At 41.8% G+C, this 26,527-nt stretch overlaps 3 protein-coding genes across 27 annotated transcripts in view; 2 read left to right on the plus strand and 1 right to left on the minus strand.

Annotated features, from left to right (window-relative positions):
* ubr5 (ubiquitin protein ligase E3 component n-recognin 5) overlaps positions 1-14,120 on the plus strand; it is a 37,839-nt gene extending 23,719 nt beyond the window's left edge. For 4 of the 24 annotated variants that reach the window (XM_085802879.1, XM_085802882.1, XM_085802902.1 and 1 more), the window contains 22 exons: positions 307-339; positions 1,245-1,502; positions 2,035-2,303; positions 3,059-3,270; positions 3,907-4,140; positions 4,265-4,338; positions 4,989-5,161; positions 5,665-5,814; positions 6,186-6,403; positions 7,471-7,591; positions 7,881-8,253; positions 8,412-8,499; positions 8,600-8,744; positions 9,560-9,690; positions 9,896-9,956; positions 10,911-11,092; positions 11,256-11,340; positions 11,446-11,601; positions 12,038-12,151; positions 12,247-12,391; positions 12,526-12,611; positions 13,380-14,120. In XM_085802879.1, coding sequence (XP_085659005.1) covers positions 307-339; positions 1,245-1,502; positions 2,035-2,303; positions 3,059-3,270; positions 3,907-4,140; positions 4,265-4,338; positions 4,989-5,161; positions 5,665-5,814; positions 6,186-6,403; positions 7,471-7,591; positions 7,881-8,253; positions 8,412-8,499; positions 8,600-8,744; positions 9,560-9,690; positions 9,896-9,956; positions 10,911-11,092; positions 11,256-11,340; positions 11,446-11,601; positions 12,038-12,151; positions 12,247-12,391; positions 12,526-12,611; positions 13,380-13,592 — 3,521 coding nt within the window. In that variant the 3' untranslated portion in view covers positions 13,593-14,120. The remainder of the gene's footprint in view (positions 1-306; positions 340-1,244; positions 1,503-2,034; positions 2,304-3,058; positions 3,271-3,906; positions 4,141-4,264; positions 4,339-4,988; positions 5,162-5,664; positions 5,815-6,185; positions 6,404-7,470; positions 7,592-7,880; positions 8,254-8,411; positions 8,500-8,599; positions 8,745-9,559; positions 9,691-9,895; positions 9,957-10,910; positions 11,093-11,255; positions 11,341-11,445; positions 11,602-12,037; positions 12,152-12,246; positions 12,392-12,525; positions 12,612-13,379) is intronic. The other 20 variants (XM_085802889.1, XM_085802885.1, XM_085802905.1 and 17 more) reach the window with 15 other exon arrangements.
* Positions 1-26,527, minus strand: part of atp6v1c1a (ATPase H+ transporting V1 subunit C1a) — a 423,473-nt gene that overhangs the window by 56,072 nt on the left and 340,874 nt on the right. The window lies entirely within an intron of this gene.
* LOC146972528 (protein LYRIC-like) lies at positions 19,084-26,280 on the plus strand. Of its 2 annotated transcripts, XM_085802907.1 has the most exons (14): positions 19,351-19,391; positions 19,433-19,819; positions 20,071-20,190; positions 20,846-20,927; positions 21,300-21,473; positions 21,800-21,850; positions 22,191-22,331; positions 22,552-22,632; positions 22,761-22,829; positions 22,945-23,066; positions 24,074-24,190; positions 24,275-24,382; positions 24,499-24,625; positions 25,235-26,280. In XM_085802907.1, exons 2-14 carry the CDS (start codon positions 19,439-19,441, stop codon positions 25,300-25,302), a joined length of 1,641 nt encoding a protein of 546 aa, XP_085659033.1. In that variant the 5' UTR covers positions 19,351-19,391; positions 19,433-19,438; the 3' UTR covers positions 25,303-26,280. The 2 variants fall into 2 exon arrangements, with proteins under 2 accessions (XP_085659032.1, XP_085659033.1); XM_085802906.1 differs by having other exon boundaries at positions 19,084-19,819.

Here is a 26,527-nt window from a genome sequence, read left to right on the forward strand (position 1 = left end):
TTGAGTTTTTTTTTTTTTTGTGGAAATTGTGGAAATGCGGTCGCCTATCTCATTGACTTCCTTTTCACTGAAATCTTTCCAAATGTTTGTAAGGCTCCCAACTGCTTACTGAGTAGAATTTGGATTTCTCTTTTGCTGCACTGTGGTTTATTTTTCTTTTCCCCTGAGTTACCGACTAATTCAGTTCTTACAGAGTCACTAGTGCTTAAGAGGCATTTTGGATTGTGGGGGATTTATGTTTGGAGAGCTAATGATACAGCAGACAAAATGGTCCCTGGCTGAATACCCAATGTATTTCATTTGCAGGCAGTAGGGTGTCCTTGGCATTTCCTATTTTTGGTATGAGCTCCTCTTTACTTCAATGCATATACAGATGTCAGGGCAAAGAGTGAATTTGCAAAATGCATACACACGTTTCCTGCTGAGAGTTCCTTCAGTTCGTCCCCCTTCTCACATTTCACTGTTGTTGTTGTGTCATTTTTAACCATTTACTGTTCTCATCATGAGTTTAGTCTTGTTCTTTCATCCCAATAACAAACTAATCAACTTTGTAGCCTTTCTCAAAATGGTGTGGGTGTTTTTTTTTCTCTCTTTGGTCATTTATAATGTGTATTTCCTACTAGGGTTGTCACAAGAACCAATACTTCGGTATCAAGTCAATGCCAACACGCAAAATATACGTCAGTAGCTGCTTTTTTTTTTTTTTTGGTACCATGAGTACCGGACATACAACTTTGTCCTTGAATCACAGTGAAGCTTGAATACAGAAAGTTTGTTGTGAAACTTTGTTTTTGTTTTTATAACAAAGTAAGCCCAGTGAATCACATGGGTTTTGCTTTTTTTTTTGGTATCGAGAATCGTGGAAATTCACAGTTAATGGTATCGACTACTGAAGTTCTGGTTATCGTGACAAGCCTAGTTCCTACTAATGATGTTTTATATTCAGTACTATTGAAATGTTGCTGTTCTGTCTCTCTAATGAAATTGTTACAAAAAAAAAATTATTTAGCACAGACTGATCGAGAGAGAGCAGCTGTTTGACCTGAAGCCTCAGTGTTTTCACCATCATGTTAGTGTTGTTTGGCCTTGTAGTGGTGTGATTCACTAACCTGCACTCCTGCCTGGAAAAAAAAACTGATGTGAAAGACAAAAGAGAGAGGGGGTGAGATGAAAACTCAATCCCTTCAACTTGTCTCCTTTGTCTCCTTTCCTTACCCCTCCTCCTCCCCCCTTCCTCTCTGAAGGTGCCAGCAGTGTCCCTGCCTTCTTTTCAGAGGATGACTCCCAGTCCAACGACTCCAGCGACTCCGACAGCAGCAGCAGTCAGAGCGACGATGTCGACCAGGAAACGTTCCTGTTGGACGAACCGCTGGAGAGAACGACCAGCGCGTCGCACGCCAACAGCGCGGCCCAGGCTCCTCGTTCCCTGCAGTGGGCTGTAAGAAACGCCCCCAGCCAGAGGGCCACTGGTAGCGCCCCCTCCAGCTCCTCCACACCAGCTGGTCAGTCACGCTTTTGCTGTTTTTTGCCTTTTCTATTTCTAATTGTGTTGTTTGTTTTTGTGGTAACACTTTACTTGAATAGGTACTCATAAGATTGACATAAAACTGTCATAACCATGACATAACAGCTGTCATAAACATCAATGAATACTTATGACAGCTGTCGTTAAGTGTCATTCGGTAAGTTATGTCACTTTTGATGCAAAGTTGACATTATTTGAGATGTTCTTGTTATGAGAACTTGACATAATTTTTAAAGTTTGGCAATTAGGTCTGCTATGACAGTTTAAATTGTCTTTATGTCAAGTTGTCAGAACAAAAACATCTCAAACAATGTCAACATTGTATTAAAAGTGACATAACTTACTGAATGACACTTAACGACAGCTGTCATAAGTATTCATTGATGTTTATGACAGCTGTGTGTTTTGTCAATCTTATGAATACCTATTCAAGTAAAGTGTTACCGTTTTTGTTTTTTAAACCTCAAGACTGGTGTCGCTGAAATTAAAAATGCTTCTCTCTTTCACAGCGAGCTCCACAGGCCTGATCTACATCGACCCCACCAACCTGCGTCGCTCCAGCGCGATCAGCTCCAGCGCAGCAGCCGCCGCCGCCGCTCTGGAGGCCAGCAACTCCAGCAGTTACCTGACGTCTGCCAGCAGCCTGGCCCGCGCCTACAGCATTGTGATCAGGCAGATCTCAGACCTGATGAGTCTAATTCCCAAGTACAACCACCTGGTCTACTCGCAGTACCCCGCTGCGGTGAAGCTCACCTACCAGGATGCAGTCAGCCTGCAGGTAAGACACAGTAACATCACGTTTAATAATAAAAATAAAAATAGACTCCACCGAAATACTGATCTAAAATATAGAAGAGCTTCCACAGATTATTTTTCTGTTTTAAAATTTAAAGGGATAGTTCAACATTTTTGGCAAATTGGCCCATTGCCATAATCCATATAGTTTTAGGAGTAGGTTTGTTACCTTTAATTGTCGGTGCAAGCTATTTTTAGAACGGCGGAGCAGAGCCGTGAGCTGCTCAAAGCTACGTTACGGAGGCTAATGGGATTTCTTGGTTTCCCTCATCAAATTCATCAAATACACAATCCAACAACTCCAGACGTTACGAGACGAGAGAGTTGTTTTAGAGGTAAATTCATGCAAAACCGCTGATGTGCGTTCCTGTCAGGGCCAGTTTTTCAGCAAGCAGTCTCTGTATTTACCTCGAAAACAACTCTTGTTGTGTATTTGATGAGTTTGATGAGGGAAACCAAGAAATCCCATGAGCCTCTGTAGCGTAGCTCTGAGCAGCTCACGGCTCTACTCCGCCGTTCTAAAAATAGCTTGCACCGAGCCACCAACAAATAAAGGTAACAAACCTACTCCTAAAACTATAGGGATTATGGCAATGGGCCAACTTGCCAATATGTTGAACTATCCCTTTAAGTGTTTAGACCTGAAGAAAAGTTAATCGTGTTATTGTACAGCATCAAATTATCTGAAAGAATCTGCCCAGTGAAACCAAACTAAAGAGTAAATGTTTGTTGACACAGAACTATGTGGAGGAAAAGCTGATTCCCACCTGGAACTGGATGGTGTCCATCATGGACTCGACTGAAGCCCAGCTGCGATACGGCTCGGCCCTGTCGTCTGCAGGAGACCCCGGTCACCCCAGTCACCCGCTCCACGCCTCCCAGCACTCGGCCCGCAGGGAACGCATGACTGCCAGAGAGGAGGCCAGCCTGCGCACTCTGGAGGGACGCAGGTAAAAGAATTACCACATAGCTAGTTTAGTTTATTTTAGTTTAACTTTATTGTCCACCCAAGTGGAAATTTGTCTTTGGCTTCCCCACATAAAATTACAGTACACGCAGAGTGGACAAGAAATAACAACAAACAAATAGAAGCAACAATAGGTTTAAAAAAAGGGGGAAAAACTACTTAAAATGATAGCATTATCAAACTTTTTGTATAACAGCCTAGAAGACACATTGGAAGTTGAGCATCAAACTTTTTTCCCTTTTTATCGCTTCTCTTTATCACATTTTTTTCCTTCTCCTGAAGTTAGCATGCTGAATGTCTGCCCTGAAAACGTTTTGTTTTAACCTCTGTCTTTGAAACAAGAGCTGAAACCCACCCACTCTTGACAAGAAACTATGTTCAAAAGCAGAATAAACTGGATATAGCCCTTTAAATTATATAGACTATTCTGTTAAAATGAGTCTTAATGGAAGACCTGAGTTGCCTTTACACAAATAAAACTATACTTTATCCACTGCCAACTTTTTATAATCCTTATCTAATCATTCACATTGTGTTGGGTTGTCGGCTCAGCTTCATATCTGTGTTCATGCATTCATAATCTTATAACGTTTCTCACTCATTCTGTAAATTGTTTCAGGAGAGCAGCCACTCTGCTGACGGCTCGCCAAGGCATGATGTCGGCACGGGGCGATTTCCTGAACTACGCCTTATCGCTGATGCGCTCGCACAACGACGAGCATTCTGACGTGCTTCCCGTGCTGGACGTGTGCTCGCTGAAGCACGTGGCCTACGTCTTCCAGGCTCTCATCTACTGGATCAAGGCCATGAACCAGCAGACCACACTGGACACCCCACAGATAGACAGAAAGAGGTACGTTGAGGAAACTGATCAATTGATTTTGTCTGGTATCTTGACACATTTGCAAAGTAGAGGGTAACTGGTTAACAAACACTCTGCATGAGGCTTAAACGGTGCTTGTTGTCCATATTTGTAGGAATCGAGAGATCTTGGAACTGGGTTTGGACAACGAAGACTCTGAACATGAGAACGATGAGGACACCAATCAAAGTAAGCCAGAAAATCACACAATAGTGGTTTATTGTTTTGGTGCATCTCGCAAATTAGAATATCATGGAAAAGTCCATTTCCAGTAGTTCAAGTCAAAAAGCTCCAACCTTCAGAAGGCCAACATTTCTATATTTAAAAAATGCTGTTTTTAATTGGTCTTTTTTAATATTCAATTTTTTTGAGATACTGATTTTAATTTTTCATTAAATGTAAGCCCATAATCAATACAATTAAAAATATTTTTTTATAATTTGATTCTGTGTGTAATGGATCTATATAATGTGTTAGAAAAGTTTATTTAATGTCACTTTCACCTTTTGAATTGAATTACTATGATATTCAGATTTATTTAGATGCACCTGTATAAATATCTCTTATCTTCTATAATATGATTGTCAAGTTCTGTGTGTTTTCTGTGACCACAACTCTGCATCATTCAACAATTGATCAAGCAGTTTTTCAAGTTTGTGCAAAGGACAACTCGGTTCTTCTTATTCTTTGAAACCATCAAACTCAAAAACCATCTTCAAGAAAATAAAATCAAAAGAAATGCATTAGTTTTCAATAAACTCAAATAAACACCAATATAAACAGTGTTTTTGTAACTAAGAGTTGTTTTCTTTTCTTTTCTTTCTGCTTTACCTTTTTAGGTTCAACTCTGCAGGACAAGGACGAAGACCCCGTGCCCGCTGAAACGGGTCAGAACCATCCTTTCTTCCGCCGCTCTGACTCTATGACCTTCCTGGGCTGCATCCCACCCAATCCCTTTGATGTTCCCCTGGCTGAGGCGATCCCACTGGCAGACCAGCCCCACCTGCTGCAGGTCAGACCACTGGACCATTCTCCTCCTCCCTAAGACAGTTAATATTGAAAGAGTTACAGTCACAGCTGCTGCTGACGGTCGTACGATGGGATGAAAGATATTTGTCATTCTCTCCAATGACTCACATTTTGCCCCCAAAATTATATTCTTGGTGATAGCTGGTGCTCTCATTTGCTGGTGTGAATGTTTAGCCACATGCTGGTGGTCCAGACATGTACAAAACACATGGTGTCGTTAAGTTCTTCGCCATGTGTTGTTCCTAGTTTCCTTCTGTCGCTGCAGGGAAACGCAGAGCGGGGTTTGTTGTGGAGATGTGTTTAATGTTTAGAAGGAAAGACTTGTGCAGTTGTGACACAAATAGCTTTAAATGACTGAGCATACATTAGTCATTCAAGAGACATGACATGGCATGACTGAAAAGAAGATATTATAATATATCACAGCCTTTTCTGGCTTCAACCTCATTTTTTTTTTCCTTTTCAATGTTACTTCTTGTCTCGCAGCCTAATGCCAGGAAGGAGGATCTGTTTGGTCGTCCCTCTCAGGGCTTGTACTCCTCCTCCTACATGGCAACCAAAGGCCTGGCTGAGTCAAGCATGGACAGGAACTGCCTGGAGGTAAACATGGGCTCCTCTCTACCCTCCCCCTCTCAGGTATACCACCCCTCTTCACTGAACAAACACTCTGGCAGCTGTGTACTAATATCCACACATAAGATTTATTACTATTGAATGCACTTTGAAATACAAATCTATCCAAATTTTTTTTAATATAATTTCCTATTTATTATTTCCGCTGCCTTTTTTTGAAAGGCTTTGGAAACAATGGATAGCAAATCATACAGGAAGTGTTGGATAGTCTTTGTCTTTTTTTTGCTTTGTCGTTTAAGTATGGATATTGGCACATAGCCTGTGTTCTGTTTTCATTTCTATATTTCCATTCTTTCATCATCACACTGTCATCATCTGCAGACACACATATGTTCATATTACTGAAGAACTACTCTGAAACCCCTATAAAACAGATTCTGCCCACCAAGATGTCGTACTCAGCCAACCTTAAGAACGTGATGAGCATGGAAACCGGCCAGAGGAGCGCAGAGAACCAGTCGCTGGCAGAGCAGGAGCTCGAGGCTTCGAAGCCGGGCCCGTCGCCCCACGACCTCGCTGCCCAGTTGAAGAGCAGCCTGCTCGCTGAGATCGGCCTCACGGAGAGCGATGGACCGCCGCTCCCATCGTTCAGGTAAGCAATCCGCTCTGTGGCTAAGGCTACGCTCACACACACACGATACGTTTTGAGTAGCCTCGCAGAAATTAGATCCATCCATACTAACATACCTGAAAAGTTTATTTATGTCAGTAATAGGGCTGCAACTAACGATTATTTTCTTAAATGATTAAAATGTTGATTATTTAAACGATGAATCGATTAGTTGTTTGGTCAATAAAATGTTAAAAAATGTGTCTTGGTTTGTCATAAAGGAACAAAAAAAAAAACAGAAATAGTCACATTTAAGAAGCTGAAATCAGATAATTTTGACTTTTTTTTTCTTTAAAAAACTACTCGAACTGATTATTCGATTATCAAAATAGTTGACGATTAATTTAATCGATTATTGTTCGATTAATCAGAAATTGTTGCAGCTCTAGTCAGTAATTGAATTCAAGAAGTGAAACTAATACATTATATAGATCCATTACGAATACGAATTACTTTATTAATCCCCAAAGGAAAAATTCATTACACACAGAATGAAACATTTCATGTGTTTGTTTATTTAATTTATTTTAATTGTAATGATCATGGCTTACATTTAATGAAGACCTAAAATTCTGTATCTCAAAAAAAATTAATATTACAAAAGACAAATTGAAAAAAAGCGTTTTTATTATGGAAATGTTGGCCTTCGAAAAGTATGTCCGTTTATATGCACTTAATACTTGGTTGGGGCTATTTGATGACAGGCGTAACTGTAGTGAACTCAAGTGATATGTTTTTAAACCTAAAGCATTAATGTGGATGTAGCCGTACATGTAGCTGAGGCTGCAGCAGAAATTATCCTCAGTGATTGGTAATTGTAAATGAAAATGTTCTTTGAGGGTTTGCTTTCAGTAAATTAGTAAAATTATACTCGAGAGCAATAGTCATTGACTGAATTACGATATAATTATATAGTAGAGAGACAGCTGCTAATATAGTCAGAATTAGGTTATATAAAGTTTGGCTATTATAGGCTGGCCCTAAACGAAGTCTAAAACTCTGTCCTCAATATGATATAACACATTAAATGTGTTTTTCTCTCTCTCCAGACCTCACTGTAGTTTCATGGGGATGATGATCTCACATGACATGCTGCTAGGCCGCTGGCGTCTGTCCCTGGAGCTCTTTGGTCGGGTCTTCATGGAGGATGTGGGAGCTGAGCCTGGATCAGTACGTATCTTATGGAAATATGGATTGTTTTTCTGCTTTTATATCCTCACAAACTGAATGTAACAACCTTTATTAATACTGAATTAAGGCTTATTAAGATTTTTGACTGCTGAGAATGACTCATACAAAAAATATTCCACTTCAACTGTGTCAAAGTCTTATTTCTTATATGTTGAACACTTTTCTAACACTTTTCTCTCGTGCCATCTTTGGAAGCATGTTATTGTATTTTAGTGAATGACAATGAAGCATAGAATCATTTGTTTCTTTCTTTCTTTTTCAAACCTAGATCCTCACAGAGCTCGGCGGCTTCGAGGTGAAGGAATCCAAGTTCCGTCGGGAGATGGAGAAACTGAGGAACCTGCAGTCCCGGGACCTGGCCCTGGAGGTGGACCGGGACAGAGACCAGCTAATACAGCAGACGATGCGTCAGCTGAACACGCATTTTGGCCGGCGCTGTACGACCACGCCCATGGCTGTACACAGGGTGAAGGTCACCTTCAAAGACGAGCCGGGCGAGGGCAGCGGCGTGGCCCGCAGCTTCTACACGGCCATCGCCTTGGCTCTCCTCTCCAACGATAAGCTTCCCAACCTGGACTGTGTTCAGAGCGTCAGCAAGGGCATGCAGGCCAGCAGTACGTGTCATCACGATTACAATTCAAGTATGACAATACATAGAAACTATACTGCATTATGGAACCTAATGTCATTGTCACATTACAGATATTATAGGAGCAAAAAACAAAAAGATTTTTTTTTTTACATCGTGAAAAATGCCACTTTTAAGTTAACCCGCTCTGTTTGGTGTGAATCTGTTTAGATCTAATGCAGCGTTTGAGGAACAGAGACCGAGAGAGAGAAAGGAGAAGTGGAGGGCTTCGAGCGGGATCTCGGAGAGACCGAGACAGGTAAACATTGGTTCATTATAGAAGTGAGATGCTTTAAAACCAAAGCAGTGTGTGTGTGTGTGCTATGTGAGGTCAACCTGCCTGTTTGTTTGTCTCGTAGGGACTCGAGGAGGCAGCTGTCCATAGACACGAGACCTTTCAGGCCTTCATCAGAGGGCAACCCCAGCGATGAGCCTGACCCTCTGCCTGCACACAGACAAGCCCTGGGGGAGCGACTCTACCCACGTGTTCACGCAATGCAACCGGTAATGAAATATCTGTAGCCATTACAAAGCTCTGTGTTACCAAAACAGATTTCCTCAACTACTAACAGGCAAATTTGCATAATACTTGATTTGCACATGGGTCGGTCGGTCTGCTCAGACGTTTGCATTCAGTGGTACGTTTTAATACCGGTTTTGCTTGGTTATGAAAGAGATTTTCACAGATCTAATGCTGCAAATTGTACAAAGATGGAACTCTCTAACCTGGTGCATTATTGAAGATAATAATGTTTACTAGAGCTGCAACAATTAATCGAACAATAATCAATTGTTAAATTAATCGTCAACTATTTTGATAATCGAATCATCGGTTTGAGTAGCTTTTTATAAGAAAGAAAGTCCAAATTCTCTGATTTCAGCTTCTTAGATGTGAATATTTCTGGTTTCTTTGTTCCTTCATGACAATAAACTGAGTATCTCTTTGGTTTGTGGACAAAACAAGACATCTTATTGACCAAACAACTACCGGTAATCGATTAATCGTTTAAATAATCGACAGATTAATCGGTAATGAAAATAATCATTAGTTGCAGCCCTAATATTTACATTAAAAATGGACCCAAAAGCAGTTAGATTAATGCAGATTTATTTATCATGACCCACTCCAGAAGTTTTAACAGTGCAACTGCTTTAACAGTCGATCGCACGGGACTAACATAGGAAATGGGAAATGGCATATGATAATAGAAAAATCATTTTTTTAAAAACCCAGCCCTATTCAGTGGTATAACTCATGAACACTTGGATTCGTTACGTTTCCTTGACTGGAGCTTGACCAGCTGTGTTTGTCTCCACAGGCGTTTGCCAGTAAAATCACAGGCATGTTGCTGGAGCTGTCTCCTGCACAGCTGCTGCTGCTGCTGGCCAGTGAGGACTCTCTCAGAGCCAGAGTTGAAGAGGCTATGGAGCTTCTCATTGCACATGGAAGGTGAAATAGCCCAATCAGTCACACAAAGCCACGGACGCCAGAATACAGCTGCTATTATTGGTTCTTTTCGCCACAGTGAAACACATAAATGGATGTACTGGCATGCATAACGAAGAGTATTATTATTTTAATAGTTAACAGGAGGAATTGACGTTCCCACACTGCAGTTTGACAAACTAAAATCTCCTGTATTTTGTCTTTCTAGGGAAAATGGTGCTGACAGTATTTTGGACCTGGGTCTCCTGGAGGCTCCAGAAAAAACACAAGTAAACTCAATTTTCATGACTATTGTGATCTGTCCCAGCATGTGGAGTTATTTCTTCTAGTTTCACGTCCCTTTGCCTCTTGTCCAAAAACCTGCTACGACCTGCTAACGTTCAGGAATGGAAAGGCGTCCAGCCAGGTCAAATGACAGCAGTAGACACAGGTTGATTTGCTCTGAACCCCGTTTTTCCCTTTTTCCTGCTGTAACATCTTTTGGAGCTCAGTCGCTGGGCCCGACCCAGAGATGAGATGAGATGGATCAGTCTTATTAGTTTTTATGGCAGCTAGCAGCTCACTCCGCTGCGTCTGTGCTGTGTAAGTGTACTTGATGAGGTCACTCCTCAGCCCGAAACATAAAGACAAACTAGACTGACAGTGGAAAAGGGATCAATAAACTTTTTTTATAAGCAGGTTTATTTGCATTTAGAACCCATGTGCTACATTTTTTAATTAGAAAACAGTATTAGTTGTATCCTGAAACATCTGGGACCTGTTCTTCAAATTTGGAAACGGAAACGGTCACAGGTCTCTTTTAGTGTACACACTTTTGATTTCTATTTTTATCATGGAAAAAAAGGCATCTTATGATAACTGCATCAACAGATCATAATGAATTCTCAATAATGCTCTCAAATAAAACGCTGAATTACTTTCCTCTGGTCATATCTACGTATAATGTAATGTCTAAAACAAGTAGTTTTGTATCTAAAAATTTCTTCATCCATGGGATTAACTCTAAAGCTCTTGCTGAGTAAGTGGTGCATTTTCAGAGTTTGGATTGAAGTACTTGCTTCCCACAACTTGAGATAAATTTTAAAGCAGCTTTGAAGAACCAAAATCTCTAGACTCATTTATCCACATTGGAATAACGGGATTTTTGATATTTGATATAAAATCATAGGCAGTACTTGGCACACTGCTTAAACAGATTCCTTTTTTGTGTGTGTGGTTTTTAGCAGCAGGAGAACCGTAAGCGTCATGGCTCAACCCGCAGCGTGGTGGACATGGAGCTGGACGACCCAGACGACGGGGACGACAACGCTCCTCTCTTCTACCAACCCGGAAAACGAGGCTTCTACTCCCCGCGGCCCGGGAAGAACACAGAGGCCCGACTCAACTGCTTCCGTAACATTGGCAGGTAATGAACTGTGGTGCTGGTGGTTGTTGTTCTGTCACATGAAATAATCACATTCTGGCGGTTTTGGCACAATTAAAACCAAGATTTTTCATCAGAGCTGGATGACGTTAGAGTAAAAACATTAAAGCTGCTGTGAATTTAATATATTTTCTTCTCTGTCCAGAATACTGGGGTTGTGTCTGCTGCAGAATGAACTCTGTCCCATCACGTTGAACAGACACGTAATCAAAGTGCTGCTTGGGAGGAAGGTAAGAGAGAAAACATATTTCACACCAGATCTTTACACCCTGCTCCATGATGTCGGCTCTCCTCAAGACCGAAGTAGCTAAACCCACTTCTGTTTGTCGCTGCAGGTGAACTGGCATGACTTTGCGTTCTTCGACCCAGTCATGTATGAAAGTCTGCGGCAGCTGATCCGCCATTCGCAAGCTGGTGAAGCAGATGCAGTGTTTGCTGCCATGGACTTGGCCTTTGCCATTGACCTCTGTAAAGAGGAAGGGGCTGGACAGGTAATGGGACAAGACTGTCATTGTTTCAGCAGGACATGTCAAAAATTTCATGCTTGGTCTATGTTGGAGGGTAGCATTAAAAACAAAGTAGACTTGAAAAGTTAAACTACTAGATGATCCACTCAAAGCTAAATGGTAAAAGCCAACAGCTTTTATGGGGAAAATAATATTCTAATTATTTCTATAACATTTATGTTAAATTGTCACTACAAATATATCCCATAATGCAGTGAATATAAAGGGAAATCACCCTTTTTGATTGGCTTGGTTTTCTATTTCAGTCATTTATATTATTTGCATAAATGAGCCTCTTGAGGTTTGAAAGAAGCCTAATAGTCTCAGCACCACACTGAGATAATTAGTGATAAATATGACGTCTGAATACATGGTTGTGATAAACAAAGTGATTGATTGACGCCTCATTCCTCCGGTTCAGGTGGAGCTTCTGTCTGGTGGCGTCAACATGCCAGTGACTCCCCTCAACGTGTACGAGTACGTGAGGAAGTACGCAGAGCACAGAATGCTGGTGGTGGCCGAGCAGCCGCTCCACGTGAGTACAACAACCAAACTTCACTTAACTTTTACACAAATGTTTTGTCGGTGAGAAAAACTCGTCTTACTGTGACTCTGGGTCGTCTCTATCAGGCCATGAGGAAAGGTCTGCTGGATGTTCTTCCTAAAAACGCCCTGGAGGACCTGACGGCCGAGGACTTCAGGCTGCTGGTCAACGGCTGCGGAGAAGTCAACGTCCAGATGCTCATCAGCTTCACCTCCTTCAATGACGAATCTGGTATGTCCGCTCTGTCAGGATCCATGTCGGCTCTTAATCTCGAATCCATCCCATTTCCTGTGTTTACAAAGTAATGAAAGATTTATGTTTTTGATGCGATTGAACTGAGACGAGACTCGTTCTCCATCCAACAGGGGAAAATGCAGACAAGCTCCTGCAGTTTAAACGCTGGTTTTGGTCCATAGTGGAGAAAATGAGCATGACTGAAAGGCAAGATCTGGTACGTATGGTTTTTGTTTTTATTATATATAACAGAATTTCTTCAGCTTTGTCATTGTAAATTTTGAAGATGGCTTTAGGTCTTTACATTCTGTACATCATCAAGTGTGTCCATGCAAATTTCCATCAGTACGATAAATGGAAATGTTGTGACAGTTTGTATAAATTAAATTAAAAGTTTCTGCCATATGTAATTGTTTTCAATGAAATATTATGCATTGTTAAATGTTAAACATGTCATGAAATTCTACCAACGGAAATTTGCTTGGACACACTTTACTGAATTCACTTATTCCAAGCGAGAGTCTATTTGTTTCTATCTCTGTTTGCAAAAGTAGAGCGCTCAGAAGATGCTAGATGTCATCACAGGTCACGGTTGTTTTGTCGAACTGTTCAGACTACTTTTGTTTCCTTTGGTGGCTTTGAGGGACCACTAATGGTTCACAACCATCAAACACCAACACCACCATTGCAGTGTGCAGTGGCTGCAGCTGTTGCGGCTTTACTTTCAAGGTGTTAAAACTGAGAGCTATAAAGGAGCTGTTTGCCCTTTTGTAAATGAAGTTTCAGCTCTCTGTTTCATTCCTCATTCTCATCTCTTTCTCTCGTTCTTTCGCATACCAGTAGCATCTTTTGCTCTCAGTATCACAACAGGGATAGACATTAATTAGTGTTTCTTTATATGGAGTCCCAGCCTCATCCAAAAGTTTTTTTTTTGGATCAAATATGATGGTAACTAAATGTGAGTATTGATTCTCCTCCTCCACAGGTGTACTTCTGGACGTCCAGCCCGTCTCTTCCAGCCAGCGAGGAAGGCTTCCAGCCGATGCCCTCCATCACCATCCGGCCACCAGACGACCAGCACCTCCCCACGGCCAATACTTGCATTTCACGTCTCTACGTGCCACTCTATTCTTCAAAACAGATACTCAAACAAAAACTCCTGCTAGCCATTAAGACCAAGAATTTTGGTTTTGTGTAGAGGTTCAACAGAAGAGTTTAAAAAAGGAAAAAAAACATGTTTACTGTTGTGTAATATTTACCTAGCTCCATTTTTGTAGAGTTATTTTTTGTCTATACAATTTAATGAAATTCGACATACTGTCGCTATCTCCCCAGGCGGTAATATTTGTTTGTGTTGTGAACACAAACAGCTTGTTATTTTTATTTCAATTTTTATTGCTTTCTTTCGTTTGTGTTAATGAAGAGGTATACAGTCCAGAACATTCCTGCATTGGCACTGTAAAATATAAAGCCCACAGCTCTGCTCTATTGGCTTCAACCTTCGCTTCCCAGGAATTTGGTTTGACAGAAAGCTGTCTGCCGAAACCCAGCCAAAGACGACAGCAGTAGAAGTATTTAAAAGAAGAAAAGAAGACACACTGTGATTATAAGTTTTTTCCTTCCCTAGAAAAGTACTATCACTGACAGTTCACTGCTGCCTTTGTGGAAAGTCCTTTTTTTCTTGTACAGGGGGAGTAGGGAATTTCAAAATAAACTTGGATGCAAATATATTGTCCAGTCTTTTTTCTTTTCTTTTTTTTTTTGTAAGTGCCACTGTATTACAATCAGCCACAACACATCCAACATCTCATCTCCACTTTCTGGAATACAGCATTTAGCTCCATCTTTCCAACTTTTCCCATTATGGCAGCTTACATTATGCTTAATCTAACATGACACAACACATAGAAAGCTGTGCTGTCAAGTGGTCATTGAGTGAAGTAGACAGTATTGCAGTAACGACAAAGCGTCATGGTTTCACCCGTGGTGGACATGGAGCTGGACGACCCAAACGATGTAATCAGAGTGCTGCTTGGGAGGAAGAGAAAACATATCTCATCATTATACCTTCTTCTGGTGAACTGGCATGACTTTACTTTCTTTGACGACTGAATGAAAAGGCAACAAAAGTGGAGCGAAATTGTCAAGAGTGTGGACATACCAGGTGTGTTTAAAAGTGTAGAAATGTCTGATATTTACTCTTTTAACAATAAAATGTTACCTTAAATATAGCACATCAATGCCTTATATCAATATATGGTTATGAAAAGACGATGTGACAGTGCTTTTGTAAACTGAAGCAGATATTTTACGTGCATGTACACGCAGTATTATGTAGAAATCTAGATGACTGACATGATTTTACACTAAGAAATGCAGTACAGTGACAGAACAAAGTCTGGCATCTGACATTAAGAAAATAAATGTATACATATGAGACATAAAGAAAAGTAAGTGTCAGTACAGGTATAAAGTTATATAATAAAAGGAAAGAGAAAAACAGGCAAGGCATATTACATTCCTCTAAATAGTTATTGAATTATGTTTACAGTATGCAGGCATTTCTTATTGTCAATCATTTTTATACATTCAAGTTAGTTCTTAAATTCAGTTTCAAACACAGGAAAGAAAGGTCGACCTTTAGAGAATTTGGCTTTATGGATGTGAAATTTCGCAATTAGAGTAATCGGATTAATGAAGTGTTGAATTTTTCACTGCTTATTGTTATAGTATAATAGTACATCCCTGTCGTGTTGTCGTGACAATCAGCTGTCTAGTTTTACATCACAGATTTAATAAGAAGAAATAAAATTACACTTATAAACAAAATTATTATTAATATTAGTAATAGTAATACTATTGTATTCCATTATCACACACACACGCATACACATATATTTATTTTATTGTGCAATTTTATTGTTTGTTTTTTTTGTTGTTGGTGGTGGTTTTTTTGTAGCCTATTCTTTCCTCGCCCAGAGAAAACCCATGCCAATAAGTTTACTCCAAGAAGATGATCACCAGATGATCAGGATGATAATATGCAACTACGCATTTTTTTTTTTTTTTCTTGTATTCTATTTAAGTGTAGGAGGAAACCAGAGCGCCCGGAGAAAACCCCCTCACCACAGGGAGGTTCAGGGTGGGCTCTGGCCGTGTTGTTGAGGAGGCCAGAGCCCACACTGAACACCTGTGTGTGGGCGTTTACCCCAAGAAGACGATGCTCAGGATCATAAAGATGAGCAAGATGGTGCTGAATACAAAGCGGGGTAAGAATCTGCGCATGAACCCTCTCCATCTGGGTTCCTCCACCTCGCTCTCTGCAGAAGACCCAGCAGAGTGCTCTGTGATGATGGCCTGCAAATGTTGGACGATGCCCGCTTCCACCTCAGGCTGTCCTGACAGGAGGGCAGACCTGAGCTTGCGTTTGCCACCGTATGTCTCTTCCAGGTCCTTGATGAAAGCCTCGCAGATGATCTTGAGGTCCTTGATGTCTGGGTTGTAGTCTTGTCTCACATCGAGCCCCTCTAGCGTTCGTTTAACCAGCCGTTCGGCGTTGATGACCACGTGCCTACTGGGCCAGAAGTCAGCAACACCGTTCTCTTTGAACAGTGCCACAATGACAGTCGTTACCAGTAGGTCTCTTGGGTCCTCTGTGTCTTCTTTGTCCTTGATGTCTTCACAGTCGATGGCAACATAATCAACATCTTGATTGTCGTCCAGGACCAGACCTTGTGGCATTTGCCTGACATTAGTGTGTGCTGCACCACCGTGGAAAGAAGTGAATCCATGGCAACTAGAAAATGCACTTGTTGACTCCGTGTTTGTGGAAGTAGCTACATCTTGACACTTGTTTGTGTCTCTGGTGTCATCAGCGTTGTCTTTGTCGTTAACTTCTTCACATTCGGTGGCAAAAAGATCAACATCTTCAATGTCCTCCAGGACCAAATCTTGTTGCACTTCTCTGGCACGAGTGCGTGCCGCACCACGGGAGAGAGTTAATCCACTGCATCTACAAAATGTGCTCCTAGACTCCATGTCTAGCATGTAGTCCCCCCTCCAAGCGTTGACAACAGGGAATGGGGGTCCTGCTGGTGAAAAGTGAACATGCTGGTCCATGGCGGCAGCTGCAGTTGTTGACTGAAAAAATCTGGGTGCATCACCTTGGCTCTGGCCTCTGGAAAACATTGCTGCCATTTTATAACTTTTACAAAAACTTTATTTTGATCCTTCACGTTGGCTCTTCAATCGTCCAGAATTTGATGGGCGTCAACTTTCTGGTCTGGTGTTCAGTAAACTGTTCAGCGATCTGGGAAATATAAGGGCTTGTCTTGAAGGCTACTTATGGCAGAATGAGTCCAACTGGTGTAAACAGCCTACAGTACATATAATAATACATTGTGATAGGCTAGATCAAAGGAAAAATGTGAGTATGATGTCACAGGAACAACCCTGTGACGTCAGAAGACTGTGTTCTAGGTGACATCAGCAGAGGTTGCCCTGACGACGCCCTTGACTTGACAGAATGCTGCTGTTGCTAGGTTACAAAGAGTCCTCTGACACTTCCATGTTTCTGTCCTGTCAATGTGAACATGAATGTAAACACTACAACGATCGAGCGTCAACTTTCGACATGGTAGCTACCTTCAAAACAACTATGGGTGGTTTAAGTGCCGTAAATCTTTTCGTTCGGTGGACCAACCCAACCACTGCCTCCCAAAGAGTTAGGCTACACTATTTTAAAAAAAACGTATCTTCCCACTGATGGCCTCATTTGCTGTGGTAGGCCTCGGTCATACAGAAACATCGGCAAAAATCGAGAGACTTTTGCATATCCAGTTAAAAGTTCTTTGTACCTAGTTGCTTTAACTGAGAAAGTTCATGTGGAAATTCTCCCTTTTTGTTACCATCATCTTGTGGCCATCAGTTTTCCTTTGGTAGCCTAAATAAAAATGCTCATTTACCGGTGACAGAAAGGAAATACAGTCGGAGTGAGGCGCTGGAGCGTTGGGCCCACACCTGGTGGCCGTTGCTGGCAACGGGAGCCTTGAAGGCCTCGACGAGTAAGAGGGCCACGGGGCCCTAGGCCGAGCCTGGGTGGGGCCGCCGTGGGTGTGGGCCGGGTGGCAAGCACCCGCTGTCATGGACACAGTCACCACAGCACATGAGTTGAAGCCCCAATAGGTGACGATTAAGCAGGATTTATTTTAGTTTAGTCAAGTTTATATTTTGTTTTTTAAGAAAATCCCACAGACTCCACCTTTCGGGCAGTAAAGTTTCACTTGCAAAATAAAAAGAAAACAGATTAATTCTTCTTCTTCTTCTTTTTTGCATAAATCTCTGCCTTGCCAAAAACATTCAATAGCTAATTTTGTGGATTTTAACTGTTAAAATTCCAGTTTGATTACTTGATGTCACTGTTCTGTTATTTTTGAAAAATAAATAAATAATCATGCATGTCAGGGCTTCAATTTGGGGGAAAAAATAGTCAAATCTGTAGGAATTTCTACTGTTTACCAGTTGATTGCACTATTCTCCCATTATGGGCGCATATGCATGAAATGCACGGCATTTCTTTGTCAGTTTATTGAGCTGTGTGTGTGGTTTGTGTTGTTCATGTGTCTTTGAAGTAGACAGATTGATTGACCTTAGTTTAATCAATGCCTGATAAAGACTAGTCTCGCTCGTCAGACCCTCCTCCTGAGAAGAAGGATAGCAGGATGGCAGTGAACATTTGTGTTTACAAGCAGATTCAGATAAAGCACTGACAAAGGTCTAAAAAGATTTGAGTGGTGTAATGAAAATCCTGGAAGGCATGTGTTTATTTATGCTTTGAATAAAATCACATCTCATATCTTGTAAATCTGTACTGCTTCTTGTAAATCTGTACCCCCTCATACCAAAAGTTGTGTAGACCCATAAAATGTAGATTACTTGCCAGTTTATGTAAATTCCTTGAACTTGAGGTTTATAAATGATAAAATCACCCTGGTCCTTGTAGCCTACTGAGTGTCTCCCATTAAATAGTAGTTGCTAGTTTGAGGTTGATTTGTAGAGCAAGGAGGTGTGTTTACTACATAAAATGTTGAGAGGAAATCTTCAAGTTAAACAAATTAACCTGAAAGTGGAGCAGGTGTCAAACTGTGACAAAGCAATTTGCGATTGAAACATTTTTTGAACCGTGGATTTTGACCAATCAGAGAAGGAGGAATCGTTGCCCCGCCCACCTAATTGGATCTGTCACGATGCGTCTTTGTTGCTTTCAAAACGACTTGTGAAAAACTGATTTAAAAAAAAAATAAAAATTGTAAACTAAAATTCGGGTAATTAAGTTGACATTTCATCATAAATGATTGATGGTTATTGAGAGTAATCAAAAATAATCTATAACATATGGTACTAATGGCAGGTTAATAATAACAACTAATTCCAAGGGGAGAGAAATGTGGAGCAAAACTTTAAAGCAGACAAAGAAAAAGAAAAAGCCCTTTGTAAATGTGTTGAATGTATGAAAGCCATACATTTAACTGGGTTTAAATTGTTTTGGATCTTAATCCTTGATTTTTTTTTCTTTTACGGACAGCGATGTAGAGTTGTAATCTGAGATTTACAACTGCCCGTGAAGGCAGCAGCGCTTCTCCTCCAGTCAGACGGAGCCATATGAGGTGAACCTGCTTTAACTCGCGGTCACAGTAGATGCATTGTAGTGGTGGTGGTCAGCTAACGGTGGCATCATATTATCTTACGATGATTTCAGCTAGCTAGCTCGCTCGCTGGCTGGCTAGTTTAGCTTACTTTAGCTTATGAATTAACGCGGCCTTTCCGGGGATAATAAGGCCGATGCTGCCGCTGATGGTGGAGGAGGAGGAGCGGGTGAATATAATAGCGATTTCCATCATGTCGAAGTCGTTCCGTTATTTTTAGCTAGCAAGCTAGCACTGCTGCATGCTAGCGCGGCTAATAGCAAGCAAAAAAAAGCGTGACTAATCTGTGTGTTGTTTAAAAAAAAAAAAAAAAAGAAGAAGAAGAAGAAGGGAGAAATCAATGCAAGTGCAAATGGAGCAGTGGCAGGACGCGGCCTCTCAGCAGGTCAAGCTGCTCACACACCGTCTGAATGAAGTGTTGTCCCAAGGCCTGCAGCTGCTGCGCTCCGAGCTCGGCGTGGATTTGGGGCTGAAGCCCGAGCTTATTCCGCCATGGGTGATCCTCTTAGCGGCGGGTACGGGGCTGGTGCTGCTGGTCCTGGTCCTGTGGGCCTCGGTCTGCCGGACTTTCTGTGGAAAGAGACGACCCACCGGCGCCGCCGCCGCCGCCCAGAGCCCCGTCGATGTCGACGGCGACGACGGCATTGAAACAAAGCGAGCCGCTGCCAGTAAAGCTGTCAAAACCGAGGAACCGAAGAAAAAGAAGAAGAAAGCAGAAAAGGTAGGCTACATAAAAAAAAAGAAAGAAACGAAATGTGTCTATCTACTACACCCCGGTTAGCACTGGGGGCTAGGCTAGCTGTCATGCTAGCCTCTCATTGACATCTGAAGCCATGCTGCAAGCCTTTTGGTGGTGTTAAATGTATTGGCTGTAACATAACTGGTCATTTATCGGGGTATTTTCATTATTATAACAGCCCTACACATTTTTCTTTATCTTATTTTTCTGTTATCTTCACGTGTTCTTGACAGAAAGCCCAGCCTAATGGGAGAGCTGTGGCTGAACCACAGGAGGAAGCCATAGTGTCGGAGGAGATAGTGCCACATCACCAGCCGCTGCCATCAGAAATCAAGGCTGAGAAGGTTGCAGAGGTAATTTGCTCTACTAAAAGCTCAATGGTAACACATACACACTATAATAATAATAATGGTAATGTGACTTAACATCTTTATGTGCCAAGCATGTTCCCCAGATCGTTGTTTTAAATGGACCCTAAATGCTATTGTATGAATTAAATTGGTGTTTTTTTTATGGCATCCTAAATCAATAAAATCGCACTTGAGGAAACGCCACGTTTTCTCACTGTCACTCTACAATGATGCTGCCGGACCAGCTGCTAGTGTTGGGTTACAGTTTGAAATTGCAGATGCAGCAAAGTCCTGGACGATGGCTGCCCCCCACCCCATCCCCCTGACTCAGAACAGTACATGGTGCAGTCTTTCATCTGGACACCATAAAATAACCCATAATCTGTGCTCCTCAGAGATGCTGCAATCAGAATATGTTGCCACAGACACCTAGAAATTGAAACGGTGCTCCCCAAATCCGGCATGTAACCGATTTAGAGGGTCTTAGGGTTGTAGTTTCACTTATAAATAGACGTGGCTTGAGCCGAGCGTGCTATTTGATTGATGGTCTATGGTTGTTTCCGTGAGCCCCTGGGGTCGTTTGCCCAGTTGCTCTTCTTGGAGGTGAAGATATTTGAGTTACAGTAGCACCTAATGCCCAATATGTATCCTCTTCCAGGTAAAGAAGTCTAAGAAGAAGGCCAAACAGGCTGCAAAGGAGACCAAGACGGTGACCACAGATGGCAAAGAACCAGAAGAAGGTGAAACATTACAAATCACATCTTAATTAAGTCCCTGCTTAATATACTCCCAGTGTTTTGACAGTTTTATGATCATTTTTTATCTCACCACTTTCAGTAACGAGGCCATTGCAGTACATAACAAACAAAGAAGTTCTGTACTGATTTTATATTGACTTAAAAAATTTGGTTTAAACTTGATTTATTCCACCAGTCTCAGGCTGGTAGATTAGGAGCACACTGAAGCTCTTGTTCTCATTTGCTGTGTGTGTGTTGGAAAAGTCTTTACATCTCCTCCTTCATCCCTTCTGATCCATACCATATCTCCTCACTAATCCTACACTGAACCTTGGCAGTGTTGTGAAACTAATTCCTCACTATGTTAATTTTCAGGCACATGGGAGACCAAGGTCAGCAACAAGGAGCGCCGCGAACAACGCAAGAAGGATAAAAGTTCCAGCGATGGCTCAGCCAGTCCTGGTGGAGGCGACACGCCTGTGAACAATGCCCCAGAGCAGCCCAAAGCTTCTGCAGCTCCTGCACCTGCAAACCAGAAGAAGAAAAAAGGTAGTGGCTTTAATTGTGTATATTTTAATTTAAATTGTGATTGTTTTACTTGTTGACTTGCACACAAGGTACACAATCTGTGGAGCATCTTGGATGAACAGTCTAATTTGGCATCTAGACAGAGCTCTGTGTATAGGCTGTTGTTGTATTTATGTAGTCTCTTGTTGACAGGACAGACTATAAAAACAAGCATTAGGGGAATTAGATTTCGTCTCTTGAGTTTTTCCTTGAAGTGTTGGAGCTCAAGAGTGTGTGTGTATGTGCTGCCTTTTCTCCCGTGGGAGGTGTTCCTGGCATATTTTGACCTTCTTCTCCTTTGTTCTCAGGGGAATCCACTAAAGTGAAGGCAGAGAAGGTGGAGGCTGTCGTATCTCAAGGTAATTATCAGCGCAAAATGCTTCGGCCTTTGGTACTGACATTTCATCTTTGTGATGGAAGTGTGTGGCTGACATAGACATAAATCAAATGCAGCACTCAGGCTACTAACAAAAAATGAGAAAATTGATGTTGATGCCCCTCACACATATTTTTATTTTCATTTTTAACTTATTTTGAGTAGATTTTCTGTTCTGTTTGTTTAGTTTCATCCCTGTGAAATATTTTGTAATCTCTGATTCTTGATAAGTACTACATAATTAAACCTTATCATATGTGTGGCCAGCCTGAATTGTGTTTACTGTGGCTCGATGTCAAGTGTTTCTCTCTCTTGGTTTTTAGTTAACAACAGAGAAGTGGCAGCAGTGGCTCCTGCTGTGGCCGATATGAAAGTCAAGGTTCCTGCTCACAATGTTGCCCCGAAGCCGGGCCCCTGGACGACCAGCAGGGAGCCTGTGTCGCTGTGGGGAGGAGACATAGATGGTAATAAAGAAAAAGAAAGAAGAAAATACTATACTATACTATACTATAATGTTGTTGAACCCTACACATGCTAGTGTAATATTTTATAACCTTTCTAGTGTCTCATAACTCAGTAAATCTCCATTAACCTCAGCTGCTGTGGTAGAAGTAGGGATTGAGACACAGATATTGACCTTGGTGAAAGTTGCTGAGTCACTGTTTTTAAACCTGTCTGTTTCAGAGTCATGGACTGTGATCGACAGGAATGTGCCCACAGCAGAGTTAAACCTGACTTTTACCGGACTGGGAGTTGGTCCTGCTGGTGAGTGAGTGTGACAGTAAACTAATGATGATGTGAGAGACGGCTCTCACCAGTAGATGGCGTAGTAGTTCCCCAAAGCGTCTCATGTTCGTGGAGCGTTGAGTCACCGTCTCTTTTGTCTGTTGCAGAGCCCCGCACTGTGAGCGAGCTGCCCTGGCTCAGTCAGCCCAGAGTGGACGATGAATGGTCTGGAATCAGTAAGGAGCCTTTTCTCATTTTATTTTCCTCAAAACTCCTCGCTTTAATGTTAAATCTAACCAGTTTTGACTCCCCTTTCCACCTCTAACTGTTGTGTGATGGGTTATTTTTCAGATGGTGGCTCCGTTGACCCCAGCTCTGACTGGAACGCCCCCTCTGAAGCCTGGGGTAACTATGAAGAGCCCACTCCCGAGACCCCTCCTGCTCAGGAACAGCCGCTCCCGGAGCCCGCTAAGGTTAATCTGCTTATCAGAGCAGCTGTAAATACGTCTACTACGCTTCGGGCGAAAATAAGCATTATGGGAGTTACCTGGAAGTTTTAAAATAGCAACGCACTAGTTGACGACTCCTGAGGGCTCAGGCCTCGGGGCAGCTGCCCTGGTTTTTCATATGCATGTCGCTCTACTGCTTATAGTTATAAATACACAGCCCTTACACATTTATGAACACACTCACAGTTTATTAACAGGGGCGAGGTTTAGGATGTCTACAATCCACTTCACTGTAATTCATAGTCATTAGTGTAACAGTAGGTTCCCACATGTCCTGGAAAACCTGGAAAATGGTTGACCAATTTTCCAGTCATAGAAATGTCCTGGAAAAGCTTGAGTTGTCCTGGAAATTTATTTATGACCAGAGCTCTATCTGACTTTTTCAGACCCCACTAAGGATTTATTTTCCAAAGAAGTGCCTAGTGAGAAAACTAGCGACTTTGAGTTGATAGTGTTTCCAATATTGGAGGGTTTTCTCTGCTCAGTGACAGACAGAGGAGCAGCAGAGAGCTGTTCTGGGTGTGGTTTAAAAACAAAAACGACATTGTTCTATGATAAATTTGCCATCATTTCTAAGCATGTAAGAGATTATTTCATAGATATAAGTGAGAGCCATAGACTGCCCATCTTTAAATCAGACTTCTTGGAGAGAGAATAAGAGAGAGGAATAAACATAGAAACAAACTGGTTAAATGTACAAATAAGGTACAACTGTCAAAACACTTCTCCAAAGCATCAATGGGATTTGGAATATATTAGTGTATGGCGTGATAACATGTCTGTCAGACTGTAGCAGCTGAAAATGATTTTAAGGAAAGAGTGGGAACCCTGTAGCACCATGCCTTCTGCTCCACTAGTGTCATGTTATTATATTCCCACCAGAAGGCTCCGAGTAAATTCTGTAAATCTGATTTGATCACTGCTGCTCGTTCCTGCTTCTTCATTTTTTTATATGCCTTTTTGTTCCTCAGGATAATGATGATGATGAAAAGGACAAGGGAGAGACTGCTGCTGATGGAGCAGCTAAGACTAAAAAGAAGAAGAAAAAGAAGAAGAAGGCTGCAGAGGAGGGAGGAGCAGCCGGCCAGGTAACTGCTTGTGATCAAATTCACGTTTCATTCTTGGATGTTAATCTTTGAGACGGATGTAAACTCGGCTTGTTTGCTGCGCAGGGCGAGGAGCCGGAGAAGGAGGCAGCTCCTGCAGCCTCGATGAAGAAGCAGCCAGCTGCTCAGGAGAACGCCGCTGCCATCCAGCCGGTCAAAACAGCTGCTGCCGAGGTCAGTGGAGCAGCTCTCTTCCTGTTCAGTCACATTAAACATTACAGTTTAATCAAGGAACATGCTTCTCTTATTTCCTACAACAATCCAAACTTACTCACTTCTTCTGCTTTCAGGTGAGAGTGGAGCGACCAGTGAAGGACAACACATCCTCAAAACCCCCCGTCACACAAGTGCCACAGAAGCCCGCTGATGGAGAGCCCACTGCCAAGCAGAACAGCCTTCCTGCTCCAGTCCAACAAAGTGAGCACATGAGCCAGTTCTGACTATAGTAGTATAGTGGGATTATCTTGTGTTTATTAAAACTCCACCATAAGTGCAGATAAAATTACAGGTTGAATCAGGTGGTTGAATCAGGTGAAGTGTTGCTGTTGCTTGTTAACTTGTTGGATCAATAGCTTATTTTTCATAAAGGCAGTCCATTACTTAAAGGGATAGTTCAACATTTTGGCACAGTGGCCCATTGCCATAATCCCTATAGTCATAGCAGTAGGTTTGTTACCTTTAATTGTCGGTGCAAGCTATTTTTAGAATGGCGGAGCAGAGCCGCGAGCTGCTCAGAGCTACGCTATGGAGGATAATGGGATTTCTTGGTTTCTCTCATCAAACTCATCAAATACACAATCCAACAACTCCAAAACGCTCTGGTGGACAAGTTGTGACCTGCACATTCACCACACTATGAGATAATAACAGAACGTCTCAAGGCAAATTCATGCAAAACCGCTGATACGCGTTGCCTTCAGGGACAGTTTTTCAGCAAGCAATCTCTGCATTTGCCTCGAAAACAACTCTGTCTTGTGATATATCCACCTTAGAGTTACGTCAACTCATCTTCCTGTGTTTCCACAGAAAAACCTGAGGAGAGCCAAGCGCCCAAACCAGCAGCAAAGAAGAAGAAGGCGAGGAGAGAGACATGAGATCGAGTCCACTCTGCAGATCTCTGTATGCAAAAGACTTCATATCCTGTTTATGCAACACCTTTTGTGACAAGAACTTTGAACTAAGGTCTTCATGATGAACTTAAAACCTTAAAAAAAAAAACCTGTCTGGAAAATGAAAACGACTTTTATACACGTCGCGTGTCAGTCGGTGGATTGTTGAAAACTGAACCTAGATGCAGTGCAATCTAATGTGATGCGGTGTTAATGATTTTTGAGTATGCATTTGATACTTTGATTCTTTCTTCTAATTCTACAGAATCAAATAACTGAAGGAGCTGTATTGTAGTAATTAATTAGACGTGTAGAAAAAAAATACTGATCATGTTTAGAGATTTGATGTTGGGGTGGCTAACGGCCGGAAGTTTTCAAAGGTGTAGAGAGTGAAAAACGGTCGACATGCATCAGGTCACTCAGCACTGGGCCATGATGGTGAACTGGCCTTCGCTTTGCAGTCTTTTTTTTTTTTTTTTTGCTCTGACGTTTGCGAGTCCTGGTGGCACAGCGCGAGGAGGCGTGCCGAGATCAAACGGATTATTTCTCGTCAATGGATTTGCTCAGTAGGGTGTAAACACTTGTGACATAAATGAGACATGAGCATCACTAGTAGGTGCAGAAAAGGGAACCATGTCTGCTCTGTAATTTTTTGCATTATGATCAATGTGTGACTTCAACATTTCATTGACTCGGTCCATCTGGTTTGTCCCTTGTCTGACATTTGTAGTGCGGTGTGTCAACAACTGTCTCCTTGCTGTTTTTACTATCTGTGACTGCTTTGTGGCTGGAGCCGTGTGGGAGCCTCCGATCATAGATGTACCATTGCGGTGTCATCAGCCTCTCTCCACCACTTTCCACCTGTGGTTGAATTGGAAGTCTTCAGAACCTTTTGTAAAACCTGTTTGTAATAAAAGAAAAGCTAAAGCCATATGTAAAAAGACTAAATAAAGGCCAGTTTTTCTATATTTGGGGCGTCTTCATTAGTTTTTGGGTCAAAAACCCACCACTGTGTAATGATGATTACTGAAAAAGCCACATCATGCGATTTCATGAGCTGTCAAGTTGAGCCTGGAGGCTAATCTTTATAAAACAACCTACATTACATCAGAATTATTTATGAAATCAGAAAAAAGTGCATGACATCGGGGCTAAATGGAAAAGTGTCCAAACACCTGGAGAAGACTCATTACTGAAGGGCTATTCAATT

Source organism: Trachurus japonicus, chromosome 16 (assembly GCF_045865225.1).
Source record: "Trachurus japonicus isolate A0001 chromosome 16, Traja_1.0".
In the NCBI taxonomy this organism is placed as follows: Eukaryota; Metazoa; Chordata; class Actinopteri; order Carangiformes; family Carangidae; genus Trachurus; species Trachurus japonicus.